Source organism: Schistocerca serialis, chromosome 4, assembly GCF_023864345.2.
Source record: "Schistocerca serialis cubense isolate TAMUIC-IGC-003099 chromosome 4, iqSchSeri2.2, whole genome shotgun sequence".
NCBI classification, from domain to species: Eukaryota; Metazoa; Arthropoda; class Insecta; order Orthoptera; family Acrididae; genus Schistocerca; species Schistocerca serialis.
Window position 1 is genome coordinate 848,655,771 of NC_064641.1, and position 19,965 is coordinate 848,675,735.

Below are 19,965 nucleotides of genomic sequence, written 5' to 3' on the forward strand. Positions count from 1 at the left end.
TTGGCACCACATGGGCACGCCCAAGTCACCTAATTCCTGTAAATTCCGAGAGGGGGAGGGAGGAGGGTGGCAGTGAGCTCTGTTGCCACATTGTCACATCCCAGATGTGTTTGATTGTGTTCAGATCTGGGGAGTTAACGGGCCAGCACATCAGTTGTTACTTGCAGCTGTGTTCCTCAAACAACTCAATCAGACTCCTGGCCTTGTGATATGGCACATTATCTTGTTGAAAAAATGCCACTGCCGTTGGGAAACTTAATCATCGTGTAGAGGTATACCTGACCCACAACCATTAGTATACTCCTTGGCCATCATGAGACCTTGCAATAGCTTCACTGGACCCATCGATGCCCATGTGAATGGTCCCTAGAGCATAATGGAGCTGCCGCCAGTTTGTCTCCGTCCAGCAGTATAGGTGCCAAGGAGTTATTCTCCTGTAAGGCAATGGATTCATGCCCTTCCATCGGCTTGATGAACAACGTATCGTGATTCATCAGACCGCAGCACCAATGGTTAGTGCGCAGAGGCCCATAGTTAGGAGTGTTTGGTGCACTGTGTGTTCAGACGCACTTTTACTCTGCCCAGTATTAAAGTTTGATGTTAGTTCCACCACAGTTTGTCGCCTGTCGTCTTCTACCAGTTTGCCCAGCCTATGATATTAGACGTGTATAGTGAGGGGTAGGTGCCCAACCCAATGACATCTGGATGTGGTTTCACCTTGATTTTGCCATGTGTTAGACACTCAGCACAACGCTCCTCTAATACCTTACAAATTGTGCAGGTTACTGAAATACTCATTCCGAGCCTGCGGACCATCAGATCTGCCCTCAGTCGAACACAGATATATTGTGCACCTTCTCCATTCTGCACACAGACAACATGCTCACTGATACTATGTTGAGTGCTTAGAACCCCAGTTGTTTTTTGCACCCTAAGGCAAAACAAAACCAAACTGATACTACATGCTCCGTGCATGTATCTGACTAGCTGTCATTCCTTGCCATGTGACACTGCTATCGCATGGACAGGTTTATATAATAGTAGGTTGGTTGTCATAATGTTGTGGCTGATCAGTGTACATACACGTCTGTTTCGGACACCATGCATCCGGGGGCTAAGCACAGTTATTAGCATGTGGCATATAAATTAAGTCACTGTATCACTCACTCGTTACACTGTCCCGTACTTGCAAAGCTTTCTAGTTTTCCCAGAAGATTTCTGGATTTTGGGGTAGGCTTCTGGTTTTCTGGATGGACATCGTTTTTTTTTTTTTTTTTTTTTTTTTTTTTTTTTTTTTTTTTTTTTTTTTTTTTTTTTTTCGGATTTTCAACTCCCGGGCTTGTTCCCACCCTCTGCATTCTTATCGCATTTCAGTTCTGACTTTTGATAATAGCTGCTATTCTGAGATTCGAGTGTTTGAAATTCGGCTGAAAGTCAACCGATAATATTAATGATAATCCCTTCTTATAGAATATTGCTGCACTTCTGTCATTAACTCTGTGTGTTTGAAACACTGCCGGTGAAAGCCAATCGAATATTCTATCGATAATCATATCTCACTGATTATTGCTGCATACGCTTTGTGCTTCGACTGCATGTTAGCAGGAAAGCTTTTTGTTTATGCTTGCGGTATGTTTTAGTATTCGTGCAACTTTGTGATGAATTTTTGTGCAATTTAGTGTTTTCATGATGGGTTCAACTAAGGATCGATATTATCAGTCTTTCAGGGATGCGTATTCTGCCGAATTTCCATGTATTATGTGATCGCTGAAAGGTGAAACATTCGCATTCTGTTCCATGTCTTTGTGTGATATAAACATTGCTTACAGAGGAAGAACTGAATCAATAAATCATATTAAATCTGTTAAACATGCCTCCAATAAGAAAATGAAGGGTAGCATTAGGAAAATTGATTCGTTTTTTATCACTCCTGGAGTTGACCTTGATGTAATAAGATCAGAATGTTTGTTCACTTCATTTTTAATTGATTAGCTGTTGCTGCTGACCATGCTGGTGCCCTTTTTAAGAAAATTTTCTCTGGTTCAAAAATTGCAATAACATATGGTTGTGGCCGTATAAAGACTTGACATATTTAGAAAGAAATGGCTACAGATTGAAGAAATGAACTCATTAGTTGCATGCAATGTGGACCGTTTACTTTGGCTAGAGATGGGAGCAATGACAGTAATGCTAAGCTTTATCCCTTAGTAGTCGCGCCGGCCGGAGTGGCAGAGCGGTTCTAGGCGCTACAGTCTGGAACCGCGCGACTGCTACGGTTGCAGGTTCGAATCCTGCCTCGGGCATGGATGTGTGTGATATCCTTAGGTTAGTTAGGTTTAAGTAGTTCTAAGTTCTAGGGGACTGATGACCACAGCAGTTAAGTCCCATAGTGCTCAGAGCCATTTGAACCATTAGTCGTCGCCCGTTTTGAGGAAAGCAGGAAAACATAGTTACTTCGGTGCTGCCTGTCCCAGCCTTGGTGGTTGATTCAACGGGAAATAATATTGGGAATTTGTTAATTTCACAGTTCAAGTATTACAAAATACCAACTGAAAATTGTTCAGCATTCTGTTGAGGCAATGCTCCAGTCATGATTGGAAAGAAAATGGGATTGCTGCTGTTTTAAGGGAATCTCAGCCATATTACTTTGTGCTGGGTTGCTCATGTCATTTGATTAACTTGGCTGCTGAGGTAGGTGCAAGCAATTTGCCTGTTAAGATTGATGAAATTTTAGTCAACATTTTCTATTATTTAGAAAAGAGTTGCAAGAGGAAGGAACACCTTAAGAAATTCCAAGAGCTTCACGACAAGAAGATATTAAAACATGTTTGCACAAAATGACCATCTGTAGGGTAGTGCCCACAGAGACTGTTGGAACAGTGGGATCCATTAGTTGGGTTCTTTAAAGATGAGGTGCGTGTTAGTGCTCAGTGTGCATCAAGTAGCTTAACATAGTTTACATTCCCAAAAGCTGAGCCCCGTGGGTCTAAAGACCATGGAAAGAGGAAGGCTATCGAGTCCTCAGAAGTGGTTGCCCCCAAGAGATTTCTATCTGCCTCAAACTCTGACACTCCTGTGTTGAAGAACAATGACACTATTCAAACCTGTTTGTTTCTCTCTTCGGGCTTAAACAAGTTGCACTGTGCTTTCCTGTGTGCTGTCATTTCTGTATTTGAGAATCTCATTTCTGCACTTCAGAGTGCTTCCCCTCAAATTCATAAACTGTTAGAAACTCTGGGATCTATTTCTGTTTTGAAAACAAGAAGCAGCGGTCCATGATAAATGAATGTTTTCCTTCAGAATTTCTGAAGAAAGCTAAGAAAGCTATTCATCTTCTTCTGTCCTCTGCAAACTGCAAATTTTGTAAATGAGTGCAAATAAATGTTCAGTTCAGCTGTTTTGACAGGGTTGTTCATATTGTGGCTTGCAAAATCAAGTGCAGAAAAGCTCATTTTTGTGTAGTGTGTGAACTGTTCCCAATGTTGTGACAACAAATGAACACTCATCAGCAAGCAACTTGAATAAGTACCTAACTCCAGAGTTCGAAAATAGTGATCTTATATTTGTTAATGTTATTTGTAATCTCCTTCCGTGTAGTCTTTTCTCACTACGTTTGAACACCTTGTGATGCATGGTGTACGCTGTACATACGAACAGTGATAATGAAATGTAAAATTACTAATATTTATGATTAACACAGTTTTCAGGCAAACTAGCTAGATCATTTTACTCCTCATAGCCAAAGGAATGTAATAGATAATAAAGTTAAGTTGGTTAAGCTATGGGTCAGTATTTGAGATCTTTAGGTACTGTGCACTTGTTACAAAAATGACTGTATTGAAGCTATAACTTGGGTAAATAAATATTTTCTATTTTGGGGGGGAGGGAGGAGGAACATAACAGCTGGAAGGAATCCACATGCTTTGTTACAACATCAGTGACTGTTTCTTGATCAGACGGTATAGCTGACAATGTGAATGGAAACATGTACCCTATATTCAGTGTGTAGACAGGCATCGCCAGCTGCAAGCACTATGCACTTCCTTAGAAAGATGTTGTCCTGTAACATTACTGTAGTCAGCTAATATGTCAGTGACTATACAAGTTTCGGTTTTGTTCGGAAGGCAGAATTTTACTTATTTTTGCTAGGTGCGGAGACTTGCTGATGCCTTCTTGTAGAGTGTATCTGTGTGTTCAGACCAATTAGGATTTCATCTAAAGTCAAGTATAGCTTAAAGTTGTGAGGGTATGTAGCAGAGATGAACTGCGATGCGCTAGCATGCAATATGTACTCAGTTCTTTTTCATGGTGTCTTTTACTTCCATATACCTAAAAAAATTTGTTTTAAACAATGGAAAGTCCAGGACAGAGTAACAATAACATGAAAAGTATGTATTGCTATCACCACATAGAGGAGGGGTTGAGTTGCAGACAGCCGAAATGAAAGATAACTTTAGAAATATTTTCAGCTTTCGGACTGTCATTCTTCAGAAGCGGAACTCTTCAGTCATTCAAACAACTACAGTTCTCGCACTTCGCACTGTCATGAGAACTAAGACCCTAGTGCCCAGTGACAGAGCCCATGTATGTGCATGTTGCTGCTGTACTTGTTGTTTGAATGTGCGAAAGTTCTATTTCTGAAGCTGAAAATATTTCTAGTGTTCTTTCTCATTGTGGCTATCTGCAGCTCATTGCCTCCTCCATGTACTAAGTAATAATCTATCTGTTCTGTATTGGTAAAATTTTATTTAACTAATTTAAACACTAATGTATGCTATGTATGTTGATTTTTGAACAGTTATGTTGGTAGGATGATAGGCATCAGTCAAGGCATCCTGCTTACATTTTGCTCCATTTACATGAACCTAGCAAGATGGTACACTGACTAGCACACTGGATTTCCTTTTGGGAGGATGACAAACCCACGTCCAACCATCCAGATCTAGACTTTCTGCAATTTCCGTAAATCACTCCAGGCAAATGGCAGGATGGTTCATTTCAAAGGGCATGGCTAATTCCCTTCCTCATCCTTGACAAAATCAGAGCTTGTGTTCCACCTCCAATGACCTAGACGTCAAAGGGATGTTTAGCCTTATCTTCCTTCCTTCTTCCATTTACATGAGAAGGAAAAAAATTCTTTCATCAAGTAAGTTGTTAACTGTCATTCCGTGTGTTGTGTGCTTTCCTAATTAGTTGAGCCTTACAGCTCTTTTTTACTGCTGGATGATATTTTTCCCGTCATCTTTGTTATCCTCCCATTGCATGCGTGTACGTATGCACACGCGCGACCCAAATCTGGACATAACACTGTTAAATACTTGTAGTGTCTCAGAAGTGTGATTCTCGTCTATTCCCAGATTTGATTTAGCAAATTTCATCTTCATTCTGAAGAAATGTGTTTTTTTAGATCCTACATCAAAGCATGGGGCTTTTATTAGTGTTGTTCTGTCAGCTGGAAGCATAGCATCTATTGAAAAAGTTCAGTAACTTTGTGTGTGTGTGTGTGTGTGTGTGTGTGTGTGTGTGTGTGTGTGTGTGTGTGTGTGTTCCCACCAGTTCTGTGGTATGCTGGATACTGAATTCTTTGTGTTGGTATTGTTCTGACTTTCAGATTTTTCAGTGAGTTTCTGTTCGAGCAGTTGTGCCATATCAGTGGGTTCTGTAGGTGTTTTATTTCAGCAAGACACTGTCCACCTGACTTTGAGGTCTCACTACAGTATCTTAATTTAAATTCAGTGTGATGAAGTGCTAATGGAGACACCTTCCATTTTAAGGTCAGTGTTGCATATTATCTCAGAGTGCCATCCCTTCCCTTTGTCCGTTTTACGTTCAGTGCTAGGTATTAATTTGTTGTGAAAATATGCAATAAGTCTTTACAGCCACTGCCGTAAGTGTATCGCTTCCTTCATTTCTTGATTTAGTGTTTCTCCAAGCATTAGCAAATCTGCAACGAACGCCCTTTGCTCTCCATAACTGTCTCCTTAATTCATACTCAGATTTTGCCAGTGTACTCTTATTTTCCTGATGATTTTCATTAGTATAAAGGCATGCTCACATGCAGTAAAATATTGCACACACTCACACTCTGTAGATAGTAACACACTTTAAGGCATAAAGTTCCATTGCTAGAATTGTTTGTGACACAAGAGTGTATTATTGTAATGAGTGAGTAGTGTTAGATGTAAATGTGTACTCATTTAGAGCCAATAAAGAAGCTTCCTAATAGAGTGGGGAAAATAAATGTAACTGATAAACAGTAGGTCAGAAATGTTAAATATGATCAAGTTTAATCTCTCCTTACTGATGTGCTAAATGCTTTGTCAACTAAAGTAATTTCACAGTTAATGAAAACTAATTGTACATGACTACGAATGATTCCTTAAGACTCAACAGAGGTGTGTTGTAAATGCCAAATGCAATAATTACCAGAAAAATTCATTTCCAATTTATTATTTTCAATTAGTGAATTTCCAGTTCATTATTTTCAATTAGTGAATAAGCTGGTTTTAAAGAGATGTTTTATTTCAACCCACAGAACTGTGACAATAAAGTTAGATTCTTAGTGTTCTTCTGTGGAGGTATTTCATACCCCGGCCATAGTTGCAAAGGAATTAAATAAGACTTCTCATGCTTTTAAGTGTAACTCACTCTTGGGATTTAGTGTTACTACGAATGGAAAGAAACAAATGTGGAGCATACACACAAGGAACAACACTCCTCATGGTGGCATGAGATCAGCAGAACTGGAAAGAGTCAAAAACTGCCAAAAGTTTTACTACTATCCTCAGCCCTACATGCAATGCTGTGGCACTATTGCCACTTTCGCACAATAGCAGACAACCGAATAAACTCTGTTCTGTCTGCTAACAAAGACTGGAATGGTTGGTAACAAAGGAAAGTTATTGACCCTCCCACCTTCAGCCATCACCTCACTATCTTTACAAGAAGTGTTCAAGTAATACTTAACCAAGGCTCTGCAATCATCTGTGAAGTGCATTGCAGATGGCAGTGTTGAATGGTGCCACATGGTAGTTTCTTCTCATTCCAATGTGTGTGCTGTAATTAGTCTAATTCCTTCTTCACAGACCATGTGAGAGTGATATGTAGGAGAAATATCTTTAAATTGTTCACTTAGTTCAGGTTCTTGAAACTTTGTAAGCAGGCTTTTGTGGGACAATCAGTGCCTGATCATAAGTGTCTGCCAGTTCAGGTTTTTTAACATGTCTGTGCAGCACTCCTGTGAGTCAAACTAGCATCTGATCATTCATGTTGTTCTTTTTCATACATGTTAAATGTCACCTGTTACTGCTGTTTGGTATGTCTGCCAAACACTTGATCAGTATTCGAATGACTGGACTCGCATTCAGGAGGATGATGGTTCAATCCTGCGTCCAGCCATCCTGATTTAGGTTTTCCGTGATTTCCCTAAATCGTTTCAGGCAAATGCCAGGATGGTTCCTTTGAAAGGGCACGACCAACTTCCTTCCCTAATCTGATGAGACCGATGACCTCGCTGTTTGGTCTCTTCCCCCAAACAACCCAACCCCCAATATTCGAATGTGGGATGTAAATGTGGTTTGCATTGTAGGCTAGCAGCATTTACTCAGTATCCTGCCAATGAACTGAAGTCTGCTGTGTGTCTCACCTACAACTGAGCCTATGTGATCATTCTATTTCATATCCTTTGTTAAACTCAAGTGTGTGTGTGTGTGTGTGTGTGTGTGTGTGTGTGTGTGTGTGTGTGTGTGTGTGTTGACTTACCCCAGTTCTGAAACATTAATATTGTAGTCCTAAGCTACTACTTGTCTGTGTATTATAAAGTGGAAAATTTTAAATTACTGAACATACAAAACAAGTTTTATTAATCTGTGCACTAGTATGAACACGCATGAACATCTGATAAGATATTTGTGCAGCCATGTTCAAATAGTACTTCAGTGTAGATGGTTGCATCATCCGACAAAAGTGCAGGAGGGCAAGCATACAACTCTCCTGTTTTGCCAGGATGACTGAGGAGAATCTGTGAAGCATCCTCGATGCTATTAAAACATTGTTAGAGTTCAGTCATTTTATTCATACGTTTACATCTTGGTGCTTTCCTCACCAGCCTCAGCTGAGCTCATTCAGCTGCTTCTGGCTTTGTGCTGAGACATTAGGTCAATTCAGCTTCTGCACACTGAGGCAGCTGCGTTGGTAGTCCATGTCACACAGATGGTGCCTGGCAAGCTGTGGCTGTTGGGACAGTGCATGTATTTTGTTTTACACTGAGTTGTCAGACTGTACTCTACTCCACTCTGAAGTCTATAGTGACCCTCAATGACCCATCACTAATTTACCCAGTATCTGTAGTCGTGTGTTCGGTTGGTATCCTCCGTACTGCTCTGGTAGGTCTCAATACCCAGAGGTGCACAGGTGATGGATGGAAACAGGAGCCACAAGAGGCCCTCACTTCTGACATCTACGTTGAAGTTAGTGTGACCAGCACTTAGCAACATAGTGGTGCAGAAGGCAGAACATGGCAGGCAGTGAGCAATGTGAAGTTTACGAAGTGTGGGTCAGCATCTTGACAACACCCTGAGCTGGTTAATGGGAGGTGGTGGAACAAATCTTGGACATAGATTAACTACACTGTTCTAATCATTAAATCGAGTGCTAGTACTGTGAATGCTATCGATCCCAGTGATCAGCTCTCAGTGAGAACTGGAAAGGTGGAACATTTATAAGGGATGGGTGTGGTGGGTATGATGTTAGGTTCGGTTCGTAATGACGCAATTTATCCTGCTTATTCTTTGTCAGTGATATTTGTTTTGCACAATCCGTTGCAGGCTGTTAATTGCTGCATCTGGTTTTCACTGTGTGCTCTTGCATAGGAGATAATGTTTCTTGCATCATGTCTTATGCGCTAACAAAAATGTCTTTCTCTTATTTGAAGGTCCAGAATAGCTGCAATGTAACTACATTGCCGTTATTCTGGGCCTTCTTCATAACGATGTCGTTATGGGATTTTACTATGCTGTAGTCCCAAATGAACAAAAAAATATCTCTCTCTGCCCCCCCCCCCCTTTTTTTTGTGTACTTGGAACTTGGCAGCTGGCAATGGTACTCAAATGCGTGTCCAGTTCTGATTCACTTGTGGCATTAATGGTTCACTTCTACTTCAGACTCTTGTCTTAACTCTGCATGACGTGTGGAAATGCGGAAATGGCAGATGATTTTTCAACAAAAAATTTTCGTTACTTTCCCTAAGAGAGCAGAAGGAGTCCAATACATAATGTTTACCAACAAGATGTATGGGATATTGTGCATGAAATAAAAACAGAAAATAGAAATAAACATTTGTTTCATATCATCTTCCCAAGCCTCAAACAGTGAAAATACACAACCACAGTATAATTTAACATTTTTTTCAATCTTTTGTACACTGTTACTTTTTTAACAGAAGTTTCATCATTTCTCCTCTTGGTGAAATTGTTCAGCAAAATATTTGCACAGCAAAACAGTATGCAATTCATGACTGAATCAAGTGTGTGTGTATTTTTACAGTGAAACCCATAAAAAAGATTACTGGGAATGTTGTGGGATGCTACCTTCACAAATACATTTCTCTAATTTGCCTGTTCTAAAAATAAAATTTCCTGGTCTTTCAGAATTTTCTGTAGAGTTAAATAGACATGTGTGTGTGTGTGTGTGTCTCTCTCTCTCTCTCTCTCTCTCTCTCTCTCTCTCTCTCTCTCTTACACACACACACACACACACACACACACTACTACATCATCTGCAGGATATGTCAACTCTGCTCTTTTACCATAATCAAATCATCACCCTGCTTCATTTCATCTGTAGTAAGGAATACCTTACAATATTCACAATGGTTTTTTTTTTTTTTTTTTTTTTTTTTTTTTTTTTTTTTTTTTTTTTAAAAAATAGCTTGGTGTGAGCAGTAACCTGCTATGTAATGCAACAGTGGCCAAGTATTCTCATCTATTGTATCAACATCATTTTCATCTACTGCTACATTTAAAAATTCTGGTATTGATGTTTCTTTTAATCCCTGAATTTCAGTATGAGTAGAAAAAATATCAGTGGTCTTAATAACAACATCCCCAACTACTTTTGACCGATGCACAAGGGAAAACATAGACTGTACCCTTAGGTTTTGTTCAGTTTCAAAAACTTGCCTTAGAGAAACATGATAATTTCCCCCACATAGCAGGTGGCATTTGCCGAACCTGTCTTCTAAACTGTCTGTTTGTACTTTTCCTAACAGCAAATATGATCTGTTTTTCTCAGAAAGCCAGTAGATGTGTCTCTCGAGTAAGTTTTCTTTCATCACTACAATCTTCCCAAGAACATAACCATGAGATGAAACACTGTAAGAAATTCTTGTGTGTGATGGGAATTACTAGTCACAGGTTCTTGGAAAGTATTTCTTAACCTCTGTTCCTTGAGTAATGTTTTTACATTTGCAATATCCCACCAACGATTTATTATTTTTATGAATGTTGCAGTACTTTCCCAGTTGCTAATTGCTTTCTTTGAACCAAATGTGTCCAAAGCAACAACTGTCGTATCATTGAAAATACGCAACACTAACTTGACATTTTGGCGCTCAATTGAGTTAGGAAATAGAGGCTTCAAAGTTAAGGAACTGCCATATTGCAGTAGTTCATCTTTTTCTATCGAGTGCAATTCTTTCAGTTCTCCAACAGATGACAAACCTCCCTTCAAACTGTTTAGTTAAACCAGTTATTGCGGATACACTTCAAAATATGGACAGTGTCCACAAAATAATACAATGGGCGATTCGGAGAAGACTGTACAGGGTGATCGTACTTTATTTTCACATCTGGAGGAGTAGAAAACTTAGCCACTGCTTTCTTATTAATTGCATTATTGTCTGCTACTATACCAACCACCTCAAATTCAACTGCTTCTAATTTAAGAATGACTGCTTTAATGTAAGAGAACAGAACATCACCCTGAATAGTATGAACGGGCAGAACAGATACCACATCCTTGTAAGGTGATACCATGCTCTGAACCATAAAAACATAGGCACTGGTTGCACACAAAAATTTGTCAGTGTTAAAGGCACATCCTACAACATTTCCAGCTTTGTAACCAAGCTGAGACTTCAGATGAATTTCATCCATCAACAGGAGCACAGTTTTATCATCTGAGGATAAAGTACCTACTTTATTTGTGATGTAGCTCATAAACTGATCACCCTGTGGCTCAATGACAGGATTTGTTGAGAGTTTACTACAAAGCCTTGAAAGGGTGTTAGGACTAGGCATAGAAAAACTATCAGTGTTCCTCAAATTTCTAAGCATGTGGGCTAATAGAATGTACAAATCACCACATTGTCATAGAGTTAGTATCATACCTAAATTGAGTTGAACTTCTGCACTTCAAAAATGAAATCTGTTCTTTTACAAATGTAATTTTAGTTTCGTTTCGTGGCAACTTTTCTAATAAATTTTGCAATAACTGGTCAATTAAAGACAATGTTATCTATAGGAGCCTCAGAACTATTACACAGAAGATAAATGTCCTTAAGAACGTCACTTACCACCTGTATGTTGTTTACTTTCATGGGAAATTTCATGTTTCCAATACATTTCACTTCAGTATCATTATTGAAGACACTGAGTAATAAACCACTGCTTATAACTACACGGTAAAAAATTCTTGGGTAAGGATTATCCTTTAGTAACACTAGGCTCACACTGTCAGATTTGTTTATCACTACCCAGTCACTGTGCTTTTCACATTCACTCAACTTTGTTTTCAGTTGTTCTAAACTATCAAACGATATCGCATCAATCATTTTCGCATGTGTGTCCACACTTTCTTGGATAGCAATTTGAAGAGCACGATTTTCTAAACGCCCCCTACGAATTTCTGGGTCCTCTCGTACTGCAGTTTGATGACTCGACAAGTAAGATGGGCATCCAGGCAACTTCGATGGGATAGCATCTGAAAAATTAATAACGAAGTATGAAACTGATTTCACAGCATACAAGTGAAATAAAGATAGTTCTTATGCCACTGTACTTTACTAAGAGCGTGTTTCGTAACTCGCATTACAATCCAACGGTGCTGTCAAGTGTGTACCAGTTTTCGGGTCATACGTGCTGGTACTGCTTAAAATATCATCCTTGTTGAAATGCAGTTCACATATCTAAAACAAGCATACAGTTCTCTTTAAAACATGTAACGAAAATTAATGAGGTATGAGATTATAAATACATTCTTCTGTTTACTGTATTTTGTTCAGCTGGACTACATTTCAAGTAACTATGACACACTAACCAAACAAACATACTGATACTTACAACAGAGTGATTACTTGGTGTCCAGTCTTGTCTGTGAACAGCTGATAACCATTTTCGTCTTAAATTCTCGTCAGATGGAAAATAAAATACACTGACTTTAGGTCCATTATCGTAACTGCTCCTGCAATTCGGCATACAACACCTTCGGGGCATTGTAACTGAGTATAGATCAAATAACCACTCACGATCAGCACAAAGTACAATATGGAAATGCTTCGAATCACGTGTGTCGGTACCTAGCTTCTCAGACCCCTACCCGTGACGTCACAGGCTCCTTAGACTCATGATGTGAGGCCTTGTTCCTAGGTGGCATTGCTCAGACAGCCTTTCCCTAGGGCCAGAATTTCTTTGTTTTTGTGAAAGATCTTATGAGGAGTCACTGAAGGCTTCATGCTTTGCCCTCATGAGAGCCAAAGATGTCTCATTTAACATATCCCTATCTATAGTCTTATACTTGATTTTACAACTATAATGCAGTAGTATCTGTTTCTGTAGGAATTTCTTTACAGTGGCTGTATACCATGTAGTGACCCATCCATCATGAACTGTTGTACTTACGCAGTGCATGGTAAAAGATTCTTTTACAGCTGAGCCACAGTTCTTCTAAAAGCTTGTGCCCAAACGCAAATATCATGAGTTCCTCTTTATCATATTCTCATACTGCAGATGTAAATTTTTGTAATCGTTGTTGCCGCAACTGCCCCTGATCACTGATAACTTTAGAAGTAGATCCTAGGCTTTATAAGATCCACAGCATGTAAGTTTTTTTAAATATAGTTTATATAGCTAACTGATGTATATTAGTATCTTAGTGCCAAGTATGTCATGATACTTGCATTAACATTTTTTATTACAAAATCTGTTTAAAAATCTCCTGTTTGAAATGGGAGATTTTTACATTTTTATTTGGCGTGGTGGTGGTGGTGGTGGTGGTGGTGGTGGTGGTGTCCCATACTCCGAGGAGCGTAGGGGGTGATGCGGGGAACCTGCACCGCCGTACTAGGCAAGGTCCTAGTAGAGGAGTTTTTGAAAGTTGGATGGTCTGTACATTGCGGCGTTTCTACATCGGTTTGCATTCATGAGTAGGGTTCAGATTTGTTTATGATCAATGATTGTTATTCTTCACTGTTAGACTGTCAGTAATAAATAGTAAGCGATATTATTGTGGAGTATGTTGCCAGCTGTCTCGAGAGAGCGAAGTGATATTGCGTAAACTTAATATCAAATCTTGGAGCTGCAAACATGGGGGATGTAGACACCAGCTGTTATTGCATTTGGGCTGGCTTTGCTGTTGTGGAATGAAGAGGAAATATAAATGGGTGAAGGGATGGTATAAGAAGAGCAAAAGACTGACATGTGAAAGTGAGGATAAGTGAGCTAGTTAGGATAAATGAACTAAGTGATTATTGAAACTTTGAGAGTGGACACTAGCTCATTAGATGTACTGTTGCAAGTAGTTACACCTATAATTAAGAAAACTAAATCTTATTTGTGAGATGCTGTTTCTGCAACAAGGAAAGTTCTGCATATGTATTTAGTGCTGACATTGTGGTTACATATGAATCGGAAGTAATTTCTTGCGTTACAAAAGGCTCCTGGTATTAAAAGTATCAAAGTTTTGGCTCCAGTGAATCATAGTGTCCATTTCCATTCTTGTTGCAGTGTCTATAGTTCCTCATTGTATTTAACTTCTTTACGAATTGTAGCTTCTCTGTTTCCAATATATTTCCGTATGTATTTCGACATCTGATTGTATTGCTTGATTTTCTTCTGATGATTGTTATAGCACTCATACAGTTTTATATGCTGTAAGGCTGATAAACCCCTATATATTTCCCATAAGTCTAAAAAGAATCTGCATACTGCAGATTCAGAAGTTATTCCACAATTCAGTTTATGCAACACAGTGAATAGTACAATATAAACAGTTTGACATTCGGACTGAGGTGACAAAGATAATATATTAGCCAGAGACTATACAGTCAAACCAGTTTTTTTTAACAAAAATCTAATTTCAGTATATTGGTCAATATATTACCTATTCTTCAGTCACATCCACAGACATTTAGTAATACTGCACAACATTATTGATAGTTCGGGTAGTGGTCTAAAATGCCTGGGCATTTGTAAGTGTGACAAATGCCCAGGATAAATGGCTCAGCAAATGCCCAAAATTCATAACCCCCCCCCACCGCCCCTACACACACACACACACACACACACACACACACACACACACACACACACACACACACACACACACACACGTGTTTAGTGTGTGTGTGTGTGTGTGTGTGTGTGTGTGTGTGTGTGTAGGGGCCGTATACATTAAAATACTTCCTACAGGCCAGCTGCTTAATATAAACTAAACTTTAAAAAAATCCTTTCAGATTTGAGTGTTTCTCTTCTTTTTTAATTAAGTGCTACCCCAAGAATTGACCTCATTAAAGATACTAACAGTTATGTGTACAGTCCAATTTATTTTGCCTGATAACTCGCCTCTAATTCTCAAGCAGCTTTTTCAACTTGGTTACCCACACGCTAATGAAGTAGTGTTGCAAAAGCACTGCTCATCAGTCTTTAAAATGTTTATCATTTATAATACCCTTTTTCTGTTTGTAAGTTGTATTCTTCACTCTGACACCTATGTGCATCGGAGAGTGAAGAATAGCATCGATAAAAAGAAAAAGGACATTATAAATTATAAGCAGTTGTTAGCAGTATGCGCTGTTCCTTGGTACAGCAGGTTAATTTTTTTTTCTTTTATCTTTAACAAAATCTCTTTTCTTTCCTTTCATTCTTATTTATTAAGGCAATAATGATATACGTAGGTTTACGTGCAAACATTTACTAATTTTTACTGTTGGAAATATTATCCCATCCATTATTTTAATTGCTAAATTATATATTCCAGGATTAAGTACTTCAAGAAGTATTTCTTTTATAAATGTGCAGATTTTAGGCATTTAAAACTGCTTTGTGCAAATTCCAAGGCAAATGTCCATTTATAAATGTCATGCCCACTTGGGCATTTATCCTGCCCACATCACTAGCCTAGGGGGACTCTGTACAAAATATTTATTTCCTTGTTATTTATTTGTTACAGGCCAGGTTCTTTCAAGAGAAAATATTGAAGAAATAATCAAGTTTGCACACCAGGAGGGATTATTTGTTTTTGCTGATGAGGTAAGTTTTACACGTTTCTATTTTAAAGTATCACAATGATGTAAAGTCATTACTCCATACTATTACTTAAAATTACTGTCGGTTATGTGGAAGGGAAAAGCTATGTTGTGTACTGGGGGTTAATGAGGCTTTTATTTCACATCAGTTCATATTAAGAAATATTAATTGGATCAAAGTGTTTTTATTTGTGAGAAAATTTATATTGTCACTGGATACACTACTCTGGAATAATTTGTACTTAAGCTCAGAATATAAAATTGTGGATCAGTTAGGGACATTCTCAGGAATTTTATTGTGAGTGGAAGATCACAGAAATTTACTGGCAATATGGTTTTAATCTTGATAGAAAACAAATTGAGAATACAGTAAGCTTCTCTTTCTCAGTTGGTGAAATCATTAAATGATAAAAATGAAATAAACTATAAGTAACTTTTATTTGTATTTGGATAATGGTAATAATGATTAATCAAAACATTGACAGTAAATTTCATTCATCATCATGGATGTCTATATAAAAAGCAGATTATGTTGTTCTACCATTTCAATTGGAATTGTTTGTGTAGGTGTACCAGGACAACGTATATGCAAAGGGGAGCAAATTTCATTCATTTAAGAAGGTTATGATGCAAATGGGGCCACCTTATTGTGAAATGGAGCTGGCTTCTTTCATGTCTGCATCAAAAGGTAACTCAGGTTTTGTGTAATTTTGGTAGCTCTGGTAATTCTATTACTGAAGCTTTAGTAATTCTGGTGTGAAATCAACAAATATCTAAGTGTAAGTTTATTGTTTAATGGTATTTCTATTATTATGCTGTGTTTTGCTGATTACAGGGTACATGGGTGAGTGTGGTCTTAGAGGAGGTTACTGTGAACTGATTAACCTTGACCCAGAAGTGAAAGCAATGTATTTAAAAAGCATTAGTGCTGCATTATGTCCTACTGTCCTTGGGCAGGTAAAATCTTTGACTATAAATCTGTGAATTCTTCAACTGATACATTTTGATAGTGCTTGTCAATATATAGTAGTGGCTTTGTTGATATTGGATTTATATTTATTATTAAGCAGTTGACTGAAGTATCCTATCACGAAACATCAAAACGTTGACTTTATTTGAATTTGAAATAAGAAAATAGCAGGTGCCTCAAAATACTAAATACATTTTTAATTACAAGTGGGTAAAAAGGCCTAGTAAAAATCCTTCAGTACCACAGGATATAAAAAATTTAACTGTTGAAAGGATAAAATATAAAAATGCAGGAAATGAAGCAGGTAAGGGGAAGGGAATACAAACGTCCAAAGTCTGGAATTCACCAAAAGTGAAATATGGCTAAGCAGGAATGCCTAGAAGATAAATCCAGGGCTATAGAAGCCTGTACAATTAGGGGAAAATCAAAGAGACCTGCATGTCTATCAAGAGCACAAATGGAAAACCAGTACTAAGAAAAGAAGAGAGTTGAAACATGAAGGAATATATTGTGAGCTATAAAAGGGAAATGATCTTGAAGAAAAAGCAGAGGAAGTAGATGAAGATGAAATAGGAGATATGGTATTGTGAGAAGAATGTAACAGAGCATTAAGACTTGTCAGAAAAAAGAAAAAAAAATGCCCCTGGAGTAGACGACATTCCCTCAAAACTACTGATACCCTCGGGAAATCCACAATGACAAACCTATCTTGTATGTAAGGTACGTGAGATATATGAAAGATACTGAGACTCCAAGAATAATATAATACCAATTCCAAAGAAAGCAGAAGTGAAACATGGACGATAAGCAGTTTAGACAAGAACGGAATAGAAGCTTTTAAAATGTGGTGTTATGGAATAATGCTGAAGACTGGATGGGTAGATTGGATAACTAATGAGAAGGTATGAATAGAATTGGCAAGAAACAAAATTTGTGGCATAACTTGACTAAAACAAGGGATCTGTTGATTGACACATTCTGAAAGATAGAGGAGTCACCATTTCAGTAATGAAGGTGAGTGGAGTGGAGGGAGGGATTGTAGAGGGAGACCAAGAGATGAAGACAATAAGTGGGTTCAAATAGATATGGGTAACAGTAGCTATTCAGAGATGAAGAGGTATGCACGAGATAGGCTAATGGAGAACTTCATCAAACCAGTTTTTGGACTGAAGACCACAATGACGAATGGCAGTGTCACTGGATTATTGGTTCCATAACGGTCTTTTACTCTGCTGTTGCTTTTCAGATATTTTTCTTCTGGTTTCTTTTCATGAAGAATTGATGGAATTTGTTATTGTTGTAAATGTCGTAAGAAATCGTGTTACTTGTCATAGAAATGACCTGAAGTGTGTCCGTACGGACTAAAGTTGGAATAGCATGGGCTTAAAACATTTGTGAGGAAAGGAACCTAAAAGTACAGAAATGACTATAAATGAAAAAAAATATAGAGAAAGAGCTTGGATCATTTAATGAGAATGGAAGATAAAATTATTAGTTACCTTCAGGTGGTCTGCCTCCTGGTGCAGACAGTAGAAACACAAAAAAAATTGGCAATAGTTATCATAGCGTCTGGAACCCCATAGATCACACGGTGTGGAAGGTAGGTGCTTATTGCTTGGGAGGGGATGAGAGGCAGGTGACTCAGAACCAAGCTAAAAGGTAACTGCCTTGTATGGGGAGAAAGAGCCAACAAGATTTGGCTTCCTGACTGATCATGAAACATGGGTTTCAGTAAAGTAGTTGGTGATTTATATAAATGTTCATAACATTCTGTACATATTATAGTAAACAACTCTTCAGAGTGTGGATGTTTCACTTCCGTTTCCTTGTAACGAGCAGCGATTCTTTACCCAGTTCAGAGCTTATCTAGCTCCAGAGGACATATGCAATTGTACTGGTAGTTTTTATATTGAATACTGACAATCACCAGTTACATTATTTATGACTCATTGTGGTAAACTGTATTGTTTTAGTTAAGCATTGGTCGTATGTTATGAGTAATTTGATGTCATGTTGAATTATTGTTTACCTGTAGTAACTACATAAAGATGCTTGGTATATGTATTTATTTTATGTGCAGACTGTGATAGACTGCATAGTGAAACCACCTCAGCCAGGAGACTCGTCATACGAGCAGTATGCAGCAGAAAAGAAATGTATCTTAGAATCACTTGCTGTGAGAGCCAAAATGGTTGAGGAAACATTCAACAGTGTAAAAGGGATGTCTTGCAACACAGTACAGGGTGCCATGTATGCATTCCCACAGGTACAACTTTGGTGTACTTTAAATTTATATATCTATTAATAATTCTGTAACTTACTGTCCAGTGATTATATAAGGCTTGTTATGTTGATTACTCTCTTCTCCCTTCGTTTTCCAACTCCCTTGCCTGTTCCGTCACTCTGTGACCTGTTGAAAAATAACTGCATCTGTGCTTGTTCAAAATGGCGTAAAGAAAGAAGCTGCTTAGTGTTAAATCATGATTCATCATATCTGTGCAAAACTATTGACAAGTTCATTTTTTGTATGATATGGTGCCAAACATTATCATACAACTAATGTGTCGGCATAGAGAACAGTGCTAGCTGCTTCTGTTGTTTTTAAGTACTTGACACATGCATAGCTAAGTCATAGGAGACAGGCAGTAGGCAGAAGGACAAAGAGATTAACCAAAACAGCAAGTGACAGATGTAGCACTATGCATCAAATGATAGCACTATGCATCAAATGACTAAAATCGTAGTGTACGTGGGTTGTCATACAGCACAGTAACTGAAAATTTCATTAGCAAATGGTTGTATCAACATGCTGTTGTCAAACAACACACAACAAATTCCTTTGTTCGCACTCACTGACAGCAGCAGATGCCACACTGCCCTTGCCAAACATCAGTGGCCAGAGAAGCTCTTGTCAGCTAGTGTACTATGACTTTTCTCCAGCAATGACGCAGGTAATTTCTGCCATAGCTAGCACACTGTCATACACACTTTCCAGAAGCCACACACTCTTAACTGTCATGCCCCAGTCTTTGCTCCTGCCCAAACAAGGCAACATCTTTGGGCTGCCCCCTCAAAAGCTCAACTCGCTCAGTACCAGCTGGTTTTTATATTGAGCTACTGGCCTCACCAGAGTTTAAAAGTGAAGCTTCATATTACAGTCAGTTGTCTTAGTTTCTGGCAGCTTGATGAGCAATAGATATTCTACTACATTTCCCACCTGTCTCACACACAGCACCCCTTTACTGCCAAGTGTGCCCAAAGAGCAGCTCCTCCCAAACTGTGCTGGCTCCCTTCACTGCCGGACAAGTCTCTTCTTCAGTCTTAATTTCATCTTGTGTAGTAACTCAGATTTATTGCTTTTGTTTTCTTTGGGTAAACACGAGGTACAGACAGTAGCCAGTGAGCCTCCCAACTGCCCCTTGGTATAGTAGCATACACTGAGTTCAACCTAAATATTTGATAGCTTTTTGTTTGG

The 19,965-nt window shown here is 38.5% G+C and overlaps 1 protein-coding gene across 1 annotated transcript in view; it reads left to right on the top strand.

The window, feature by feature from the left end:
- Window positions 1-19,965, top strand: part of LOC126473480 (alanine aminotransferase 1-like) — an 80,018-nt gene that overhangs the window by 28,396 nt on the left and 31,657 nt on the right. The window contains exons 7-10 of the mRNA XM_050100555.1: window positions 15,445-15,524; window positions 16,088-16,208; window positions 16,356-16,477; window positions 18,571-18,756. Coding sequence (XP_049956512.1) covers window positions 15,445-15,524; window positions 16,088-16,208; window positions 16,356-16,477; window positions 18,571-18,756 — 509 coding nt within the window. The remainder of the gene's footprint in view (window positions 1-15,444; window positions 15,525-16,087; window positions 16,209-16,355; window positions 16,478-18,570; window positions 18,757-19,965) is intronic.